The sequence below is a fragment of the Vombatus ursinus genome, unplaced genomic scaffold (genome assembly GCF_900497805.2).
Source record: "Vombatus ursinus unplaced genomic scaffold, bare-nosed wombat genome assembly UNPS02014831.1, whole genome shotgun sequence".
NCBI lineage: Eukaryota > Metazoa > Chordata > Mammalia > Diprotodontia > Vombatidae > Vombatus > Vombatus ursinus.
In genome coordinates, this window is record NW_020954609.1 from 1,679,170 (window position 1) to 1,689,982 (window position 10,813).

At 49.8% G+C, this 10,813-nt stretch overlaps 1 protein-coding gene across 2 annotated transcripts in view; it reads right to left on the reverse strand.

The window, feature by feature from the left end:
* Nucleotides 1–2,090: 2,090 nt before the first annotated feature.
* F8 (coagulation factor VIII) overlaps nt 2,091–10,813 on the reverse strand; it is a 103,364-nt gene continuing 94,641 nt past the window's right edge. For both annotated transcript variants that reach the window (XM_027838931.1, XM_027838933.1), the window contains 4 exons: nt 9,586–9,730; nt 9,147–9,295; nt 7,772–7,948; nt 2,091–2,692 (listed from right to left, as the gene is read on the reverse strand). In XM_027838931.1, the coding sequence (XP_027694732.1) occupies nt 2,537–2,692; nt 7,772–7,948; nt 9,147–9,295; nt 9,586–9,730 (627 nt within the window). In that variant the 3' untranslated portion in view covers nt 2,091–2,536. The remainder of the gene's footprint in view (nt 2,693–7,771; nt 7,949–9,146; nt 9,296–9,585; nt 9,731–10,813) is intronic.

The window sequence follows — 10,813 nt, forward strand, 5'->3', positions numbered from 1 at the left end:
TTTTACTATGAGATACCTTACATTTTCTTCCTTTTTTTTCAGGCTTTTGCCTTTGTTTTAGTATTTCTTGTTGCCTCATAGAGTCATTGGCTTCTATTTGGTCCACTCTAATTTTCAATTTTGTTGCCTGGGCAGCTTTTGTACCTCTTCTGCCAAGCGTTTAGTTCCTTTTCCAATTTTCCCTTCCATAGCTCTCATTTCTTTTCCCATTTTTTCCTCCTGTTCTCATTTTATTGATAAAAAAAATTAAAACTCTTTTCCTTTAAACTCTTGCTTCATCTCTTCTGGGAATTCCAGTTGAGTTTGTGCCCAAGCTGCATTTCTGTCTGAGCCTTTGCTTGAAGATGTTTTGGAATCCTCTTCTAGGTCTGTGTCTCAAGCATCCGTGCCACCATAATAGCTCATTATAGTGGAGTCCTTTCTGTGACTGCCCATTCTTCCAACTTCCTTCCTGACTTGATGTTGGGCATAGCACTTCTGGAGGGAAGATCTGGGCTGGTCCTATTGCTGCTGTTTTCTCAGGGTACTGAGTGTTGTGTTATTCCAGGCTCTCAGGGATAGCTCAGACTCAGGACCTGTAAGTTCTCAGTGTTCTCCGAGTGGTCTAATCCATGGCAGAGTCTGATTGCTGTCTCCCTGGTCTGAGCTCTGCTGGTTCCTGTTCTGGCTTTGAGTCTGAGCAATAGATGCTGTTGGCCTTAGCCCTTATCAGCCAGCTGGCAGGCTCTGCTCTGTCCAAGTGGTGGAATTACTCTGAACTGACAGAATTGGTTTCACACCTACAGGCTTCCTTTTGGTCTGGGATTTCTGCCCTAATTATTTCTCTGCAGGCTGAGCTAAAGGCTAGAACATCTCTCCTTTCTCCCCCTTCCTTCCTCTCCCTCTTAGTCTTCTTCCTCTCTCTTTCCTGCTCTGTTTCTGGGGTCTGAGCCACACCACCTCTGAGGCTGCTGCCGACTTATGAACTTCTTTTCTTGATACGCTGCCCAGGACCTCTCTTCCCAGGAATGCCACCCCCAGTCGTAGGTGCCTTTCCCAGTCTGCCCTGGATTTATGATCCCACACTGGGGAGTGGGCTGCAAAGCTGCAGTGCCCCAGTCTGGCTCTAGTAATAGTAGAGGGGGCAGTAGGATTAAGGAGAGCCTTATTGTTTAGGAGACTTGAGCCCGTTTGGAAGCAAAAGAGGAGAAACCAGTGGAAAGGGAGAGAGTGAAAATGCAAAACAGAAAAGGGAGGATTCAGGCCAGCAGGTACTGAAGCCACCAGTCATTGCCTTTGCAGAGGGCAGAGGTTGAAGACTAGTTCAGAGACTAGCCTCTCCAGGGGACCAGTGCTCTTGTCCCCTTCATTTGAACTGAAGAGAGGAGAGAACCTCTTTTTTTTGTTTTGCAACTCCAGGCTCCTTGAAGAGGATGGAGATTCCTACATAGAGGAGGCTGCTGCTACTACTGCTGCTGCTGGTGGTGGTGGTGGTGGTGGGTGGGTGGGTGTGTGTGTGTGTGTGTGTTGGGGGGGATGGGGAGGAGTGGTACACTCCCCTTGCTCAGTTTCTGATAAAGAAGGCACATAAAATGTTTGGAGAATAGCATTATCTTCTTATTCATTACTATCACCATGAAAACCACCATCTCCTATAGTTCCCAAGAAAGAAAAAAATCCCCCCAACCTCAATCGCTCTCTTTTCTTTCCCCCTCTTTCCCATACTCCCTCTTTCTCACTCTCCCTTTTCTCACTTTCCCTACTTCCTTCCCTTTTTTCCTTCTCTCCATCCCTCTTCTTCTCTTCCCCTCCCTCTTGTTCTTCTTTCCCTCTCTTTCTATCACTTTCTTTCTCCTCTCCCCCCCTCTCTCTCCTCACCCCATCTGTTTATCTTTCTCTTCTTTTTCTAGCCCTTTCCAATTTTTCCCTCAGAGATATGGATTCTGTCTGAGTTGTTTTATGGAAAAGCTCAGCCAAGGAGGACTTCTAGCAAAGGATTAAGAATTGATTTGAGTGGACCTATACAGGCAATTCGTTGTTAGCAATGATAAAACCAACTTGGACTTATTCAGGCCATCCTGGATTTGGGAACATGAATCAGCAGAACCACATTTGCAGAGACAGTGTAATTTAATGGAATGCTAGAAATAGTCACAGATAATCCATCTCCCCCACAAAGACAGGTGAGCCCCTCCATTCCAGAGCCAGCTTCTTTTACTCAATCTGGAGTGTTCATCTGGCTAAGCTGCCCCGTTCTAGGTGAGGCAGGGTGCGATCCATGTTACTCTTGGGGAGACAAGCTAGCGGGGAGGGGATTAAAGGTAGGAAAGAGGGGGCACCTTCCTTTCTCCTACTTCTATAATAGGTCAAGAGATAGTCAGAAATCCCAGAAAGTCTCCCTGACCTGTAGTATTTGAATCACATCACAACATCACTAAGAGCAGGGGTGGCTGAGATGTTGGGAAGAGAAAGGGGTGGTGGACTAGAAGGGGAAGGGGTTAGGAGAAAGTTATGGGAAGGGGCTATTCAGAGCAAAGCCTATCCCAACCCTAACCCATTAGTACAGCTGCTGAGTGTCACAACCCAGAACCTCCACCCTCAAAGCAATATGGTTGGCCCAGCTCCAGGGGTGAATCCTCAGGTGTCTGGCAAAGAGCGGAGGCCTCACAGGGTTCACCACGGGGCTGGAATAATCCTGATTCCCCTTGAAGATCTGAAAGAAAAAAAGAGGCATTTTTGTGACTCAGGGAGAAGCAGAGGAAGCCTGGTCTAAGCACTTGACTTTGGCCAAGTGGAGGCAACAGGAGGAAGGACAGACAGATCCCAATTACGATACTAAGAAAGAGGCAACTAAAACGGACGGGCCATGTAACCCTGGGTCACATAGTGTGCCTCACTTCCCTTCTGTGGAAAAGGAGCAGGAGGGTTGGGATGGATGGCCCCTCTGGTCCCCTGCCAACTTGACAGGCTCAGATCCTTGAGGATCTGAAGAGCAGAAGAGCAGGGCCCATTCAGCAAGAGGGAGCCTTTGTGCAGGAAGGGACCCAGGCAGAGAAGCAGGACCAAAGCACTCATGTCCTTAAGGAAGGCACTGCCACCAAGAGGGCCTCAGCTTTGCCTCCTACAGCCTTAACCAGAGATGGGCTGGAGGAACTGGAGCCTCACCTTCTGCAGCTCAGGATCCAGTCGTTCCTGCCTAGTCCCTTTCTGGTAGCTGTGCCCACTGCCTCCCAGGTATTTCCAGTTTCCAACATGGAAAGGGCCTTAGGGCTGGGTTTCAGTACTTTTCTTTTTTTGTGGGTCTGGACCCCAGGGGCATGGGCTGGTGAAGCCTGTGGAGTTCTTCTCAGAGTAGTGTTTTTAAGGGCATAAAATAAAATAGACAGAGCTCCAAGATAAACCGAGTCTACTGAAATAGTTATATCAAAATGTTTTTAAAACCCCAACAACTCAAGTTCACAGAACTCAACTTAAGAGCCCCACCCTGCCTTAAATCTTTCTGCACCTGTCCCCCTATCTGAGCTTGTAAGTGGTGATGGGACAGACTGGTCCAGCCTTTCCCTGACACCCTGGCAGTATGGCCAACCCCCTTCCCTTTGCTCCCTCCCCAGGCATCTTCATTTCTCCCATGGCTTTAACTAGTACCTTTGGAGGTGAAAGGCAGCACAGTGTACTTAGAGGAAGGAGAGGCCTTTCTAGGTTCAAATCCTGTCTCTGGCACTCACTAGATGTGTGACCTTGGAAAAGTCACTAAATCTGCTAAGCTTCAGTTTCCTCATGAATAAAATGAATGAATGAAAAAAGTATTTAGTGATTACTACATGCAAAGCATTGGGGATACATACAGAAAAGCAAGATAGCCCCTCCCCTCAAGGAGCTAACCATCTAACAGAGAAAAGAGGTTTCAGCTGCAAGTAAAATGGAAAGGCCCTAAAGTCCTGAGGGTGCATTGGCAAAGCAGGTAGTGACACACATTCTTCAATGTCATTTCCACAGATAAAACCATGTCTGTTTTCCTCAGTGAGCTATTTAATGATGCTAAGGACTTCGATGATGAGGACCCCCTTTCCTGCCCACTCAGTAGGTACGGGTGCAGTGCCTTCAGAATCAGCTGCCAGACTGAATCTCTATTAGGGAGGTGTGGTTACTGACTCAGATGATGGCTGTAGAGGCTAGTTTGGAAGCAGGTCCAGTGATCTGTGGGATATGGGAAAGATGGCAGGTCTTTCTCCACAGAGGCCACTCCCCTAGACAGATGGCTTGGGGGCCTGGACTTAGAAGCAGGGTTGGTGGTTTTGGGGGCAGGGGGAACTGCTACTGCCAAGGCTCTTGAACTCAAAAGTCCCACTAGAGTCTGAAAGGAGGTGGTAGTTGAAGTGGTTGGTGTACTGGTGATGACACCTGTCTACAACCTTCCACTTCTCCCTCAGGATGCCTTACTACTTCAACTTTCCTGCCTCACAGGTGGCAGTTGGTGGGGATGTTGGCCTTGGGAGGCCTAGAGAAGTGGCCATACTTTCCCCTAAAGGGCTTTGCTCACTCAAAGTTGGAGAACTAAAGGGCTCTTCAAGGCTATTGAGTTTAGGGCCCTTATTTGCCAGAGGAGGAAAGTAAAGCCTCAGAGAAGCTAAGTGACTTACCTCAAGGCCACACAGTATCAGAGATTGGCCTTCTGAATACAAATCTAGCCCTCTAGTTGTTATTACATCCCAAATTCACATATCCAGTCCTCCTTTTTCTCCTGAGCCACAGGTCTGCATCTCCTCCTGAGTACAAAGGCTGTCCTGACAGCATCTCCCACTCATCTTACCTAAAGTTTATTAATCATCTTTAACTCCCACACCCGTCCCTCTTCCCTCTGGTAGTGCTGGGCCACCATGCTTAACCTTTTGTTCTTCTAGATGAAATATTTTTTTTCTAGCCAATTCCAATTTTCAAGGAGTTCTTTTCTTCAGTGAGCTTGTGTACCATTTGACCAATTCTGTTTTTTAAGGTAATGTTTTCTTCAGTATTTTTGGTGCCTCTTTTACCAAGCTTTTAAGTCTTTCTTCTGGGGGTTTGGAAGTTTTCAGTGCTTCCAAGATGGTGTGATCTGGGGACCGGTGTGGTCACTGCTGTCCTGATCTGTGCTCTGGTTTTTACCTAGGAAGGACTTCTGCTCTTCTGCAGCTGTAAGTGCTAGTGTTCCTCTCTGACCTGGAATTGTGATCAAGGCCCCTACTCCCTTATGATGAACCACAATTGCTCCTCTCTGCCCTGGAACTGTGTGCTAGAACTGTGTATGGGCAGCAGAGTTGCCAAAGAGAACCCAGTCTTACACCTAGTGCCAGTACAGGGTCCCCTGTAATCTCTTTCTGACTAGTTGTCCAATGCCCTTACCATCTCTGGGCTGAGAGCTCTTGAAGGTGCTGCTGCTGCTGTCACTGCCTCCAAGGCCCACTGCTGGTGTTGCCACTGGGTGACCTCCAGGCCAGCCTAAACCTCCTGCCACAGGCCTCTCCTTTTGATCTCCTAAGTTGTCTTTGACTTGAAAAATGTTTCATCCCAATCTTTTGTTGGTTCTGCCACTCCAGAATTCAATTTCATACATTATTTTAAAGTTGTTTGGAGAGGAATGTTGGGAAAGTTTGGCTGGGTGGCTGCCTCTACTCTGCCATTTTGGCTGCCCCACTTCTTCCACTTTTGCAAGATCAGGACACAGCATATTGTCCTGGCCTTCAAAATTGTTGCAAAGAGCCCTGATAGTGGCCTGACAACCACAGCTACCAGCTCTTTCAGGCCTCAGGGGTATCCGTCCAGGCAAAGACACTGTGCCAGGCACTGTGCTAAGCACTGAGGATGCAAAAAAAAGCAAAAACTGGCTTTCTGCCCTCAAGGAGCTCACAATCTAATGGGAAAGACAAACAAATTGCTATGAACATACAAGATCCATAAAATGGAAATGGGAGGTAATCTCAGAGGGAAAGCATTAGCAGTGGGGGAAGGGGGGGCAGGGTGTGAGAGGGTGGTGGTGGGATCAGGCAAGGCCTCCTGCAGAAAGTGAGATTTGAGCTGAGTCTTGAAGGAGGCCAGGGAAGCCAGGTTAGTGTGAAAAGGGAGAACATCTCCAGCATGGGGGACAGCCAATGCAAAATTATAGAGTTGGGAGATAGAGGGTTATGTTTAAGAAAGGGTAGGTTTGTAGGCTGTGTGCAAGGGAGTCAAGTATAAGAAGACTGGAAAGGTTGAAAAGGGTCTAGTTGTAGAGGATCTCATATTTGACCTTAGAGGTAGTAGGGAGTCACTGGAGTTCAATGATTAGGAAGGTGACATGGTGAAACCTAGACTTTTTTGTTTTGTTTTGTTTTTTTGTTAGGCAGTTGGGGTTGAGTGACTTGCCCAGGGTCACACAGCTAGTGAGTGTCAAGTGTTTGGTCTGAGGTCAGATTTGAACTCAGGTCCTCCTGACTTCAGAGTTGTTGCTCTATGCACTGCGCCACCTAGCTGCCCCTTAAATCTAGACTTTAAGAAGACCACTCTGAAGTGACTGAATGTCTTGGCACTATGCACAATGCTTTGGTCATGGGGGATGCCCTTATGGAGATTATGGGCATTATGCCCTTATAGTTTCAAGAGCTGAACCCTGGCTGGTCTAGTTATTTTCAAGTAGGCCTCAAGCTGTGACTGTGGGATATAGTAGTAGAGTCAAAATCCAAACTTAAGGCATTGAACAATAGGACTTTAGAGTTAAAAGGAATCTCCAAAGTAAACCCTGTCCAATTCTCTCATTTTCCAGATACAGAAACCAAGGCCAAAGAGCACACTGGCTGAGATTTTAACCCAGGACCTTTAACTTCAAATCCAATGTTTTCTGACTCCAAACTGATCAGCTGCTTCATTAGTCAAATGAGCTCAAGAATTCACTGCCCTTAATGATGGGTCCTATAGCTAGATACACGTGGTACACAGAATGGGAAAGAGGTGGGTGGAGAAGAAGGGAGAAGGGGGGAGAAGGGAGAGAGACAGAGAGACAGAAAGAGAGAGAGAGAGAGAGAGAGAGAGCTCACACAAGGAGAAAAAAAAAACCACTGACTAGACCAAGCTTAAGCAAAATTCCACTGTAGATGAAATCTGTTAGCAGTATCCTCCCTAAATCCCCTCCCCTCCCTGGGCTGGCTCCCATGATTGGGACCTTCTCCTTTCAAACCTGTTTCCTTCCCTGCAAGGTTTCTGGGGAGATCAAAAAAGAAAATTCCCAGGAGCCAATCTTAATCTTAGAGGGCGATGCTTGATGAATATTTGTTAACTGGATAAGGAAATTAATGAAGGAGATGAAAAGGAATGAACTGTTCACTCAGGGCAGACCTATAAGGTAGCCCTTCTGGGGGACCTTAAATCATATCACAGAGGCGATCCCCTACCCAGTCTGAGTAGGTCCAACCTCACTGGAAAGGGCAAAAAGCCACCCTTGATTCAGTCCTTTCCCTTCCCTTTCCTGGGGTTCACAGCCCATCAATTTAGGTCCCTTTGGCCATGTCCCCTGAGCTCAAGCTTCTTGAGGGCAACTTTTGAATCCTGCCCTACCACCTATGCTATCAAATGAGGTACCATTTGTAAAGCACTTAGCACTGTGTCTGGCACATAGTAGGTGCTTAATAAATACATATTCCTTTCCCTTATCCCCCATCCCCAGTGCTCTGTTGGTGCTCATCTGAGACTGGGAATTGGAAGATGTGTGCCCTCCACTGAGTGGATCACCCTGTCCAAACCAGATTCAGAGGCTTTTCTCCCATTTCTCAAGAGCTCAACATACCTTTACTTTGTTATTCTGACGAAAAAAGGTCCAATTTTTGCCATCTAGGCTGCTGGAGAGCAAGAACTCTTTCACATACATGCTGGTAAGGATGGACTTCACTCCCTGGGTTGTTACTCCAGTGACTTTCATCAGCTTCCAAAAATCCACCTGCAGCCATTCCCTCTGCCCATTCTCCTGGGGAGGAATGGGATTGTGTTGTTGGCCACCACTCCCCTCTTCCCTGAAACTCAACTTAATACCTCAACGGAATCAGGCAGGTGCCTCCATTCCTGGCCCTCATCCATACATTGAATTTCCAGGAGGCCATAAAACCAGGGAACACAGTAAGGGAGGCTTACTACCAGAGGTGCTAGAACAGGGGCCAAAACACTGGCCACCATCTCCAGAGCTTCAGCCCTCACTGGGCTCAAACTCTGGGGGGAGTTTGTTGCACTCTTCTCTACATGGAATGCTTCTGTGAGAACCTACATGGTATCAGTGCCCACACAATGCTGACCCTCTCCAGTACCTTCTACCATCCCCACCACCCCCATTCTGGTATCCAGGGAAACAGGCCTCTTGGCCGTTCCTCAAACAAGACCTTCCATCTCTGGACTCGGGGCTCTTTCTCTGGCTGTTGCTCATGCCTAGAATGCTCTCTCTTCTCATCTCTGCCTCCTGGCTTCCTTAAAGTCTCAGGTAAAATCCCACCTTCTGCAGGATATCTTCCCCAATCCCTCTTAAATGCTAGTGCCCCCCTCCCCAATTGATTATCTCCAGTTTATCCTATTTATAGCTGGTTGTTTGCACTGTGAGCTCCTTGAGAGCAAGGTCTGTCTTTTGCCTTTCTCTGTGTCCCCAGTGCTGAGCATAGTGCCTGTCAAACAGTAGGTGCTTGTTTATTGACTGACCACAGTGACTGGCTGACAGTACTGGACCCAGCAAGATTTTCACCTGAGGCAAAAACAGGTGAATAGTATGAGGGATGGGGAGGGAGTGAGGTAGGTTGGGAGGGCAGGCAGGCTCATGAGAGAAGCCCTGCAGGAACGGAACCTGGGACATCTGTGCAGGATGGCTGGAGGCCAGCTGTGCAGCATAGCAATGCAAGCCAGTTGAAGACCCCAGGGTAAGGCACAGGGACAGAAGTCACCCTAAGGAGGAAGCTGCAAGTCCCCGCCCCCAACAAGGGTGCCCTGGATCAACGAGTTCATTTGCTCCTGTCAGCTAGTTAAGAGAGGCCTCCAACCACTGTTACTGTCTGTATGGGAATGGCCGAGTTTCCTGCATACTTTCTGGCAAAGTCTTAATCTTCCCTGGCCTTTCAGCACTTAATACTCTCTCCTTAGGGAGGGTGTTTCATGCCATCTATGAAGTGTCTTCATAGGTTACTTACCCGGGGCCTCCAGGCATTGGTTCGGCCCTCAAGGTTAAGTCGAGCTTGGGAAGGGGCCCAGTTGGCAAACACGTTAGTCTTGTGGGATGAAGCTGTGACCTGTGCATCGGAGATGCTTCGATTTTCCATGCCTAATGGTAGGCTACAGCCTGTACAGAAATGGGGAGGGTGTGGGGGAGTCACTGTCAGAACTGGCAGTCTTGGGTCCAGTGGCCATCCACCTCCTCTCCGTGGTTTCAGTCCCACTTCATTTCACCCCTTTCCCAAGCTCACAGATGGTGAGCTCATCCCCTAATTTGAGAACTCCCCCAATGGCTCTGGTGACGATGGAGCTCCTTCTAGTGCCGAGGTGGCTGAGACCTGGTGGACACCCCTGAGGCACTCCGTCAAGGATCTCCAAAGCCCAGGTTACTCATTTGGGGGACTCTGGAGTACTCACTGTCGAGCTCACAGCCGAGCAGCTCCATTCGCAGAGTGCTTCGCACGCTAAAGTGGGAGGGCTGGAGGCGAATGTACTGGGCAACGATGGGAGGGTCAAACACGTTTTCTTTGATCCCTGAGGCATCTACGTTCCCAAAGAAGACCTGCAAGGCCGGTACTTATGAGGGACCTCCAGGGCAGAGAGGCCAGTGGGGAGGCCGAGCCACGTATTCCCACGACAACTCCCACAGTTGGCTAGCCAAGCTTCTCGTACAAACAGGAACATGGTTAGAAATTCCCCCCATTCCAAACTTGGGGAGCAGAGTCAGAGCCTGTCCTGCTCTCATTCCCCATCCCCCTTACTCTAGTCTTGTACCACCTGCTGTGGTACCCAAGGCAATCAAACTCTCTCCTGCCTGAAGCCCTCGTTCAGTGGCGCTTCTGCCTCCTGAGTTCGGACCACAAACCTCGACCTCGTGCCCGCTCTCTCCTGCCCTCCCCACTCTAATCACTGAGGCGCTTGTGCCTGAAACGGTTGTCTCTATACCCCCCACCCCACTCTCTTCCTTGAGGTACTGGTCCCCCTGGCTCTCGGTGCTTGCTGAGCTCCTGCCTGCTGAGCTCGTGCCCGCCCTCCCCACTCTCGTCCCCCTGGCGCTCGGTGGGAGCTGAGCTCGCGCCTGCACACCCCACTCTCGTCTCCCTGGCGCTCGGTGCTTGATAAACTCGTGCCCACTGACCTCGCGCCTGCACTCCACACTCTCGTCCCCCTGGCGCTCGGTGCCTGCTGAGCTGGTGACCGCTTAGCTCGCGCCTGCACTACCCACTCTCGCCCGCCTGGCGCTCAGCTCGGTTCCTGCTGAGCTCGTGCCCGCTTAGCCCTTGCTTGCCCTCCCCACTCTTGCCCCCGCCCCCGGCGTTCACCTCAGTGCTTGCTGAGCTCGCGTCCGCTGAACTCTTGCCTGCACTCCCCACTCTCGCCCCCCTGGCGCTCGGTGCTTGCTGAGCTCATGCCCGCTTAGCTCGCGCCTGCTGAGCTCGTGCCAGCCCTCCCTACTCTAATTCCTGAGGCCTTCGTGCTTGCTGAGCTCCAGCCTGCTGAGCTCCGGCCCGGCCCTCCCCACTCTTGTCGCCCTGGCGTTCGGCCCAGGGCTTGCTGAGCTCATGCCCGCTGAGCTCGCGCCTGCACTCCCCACTCTCTCCTGCCTGGGGCTCAGCTGCCCGCTGAGCTCGCGCCTGCACTCTCC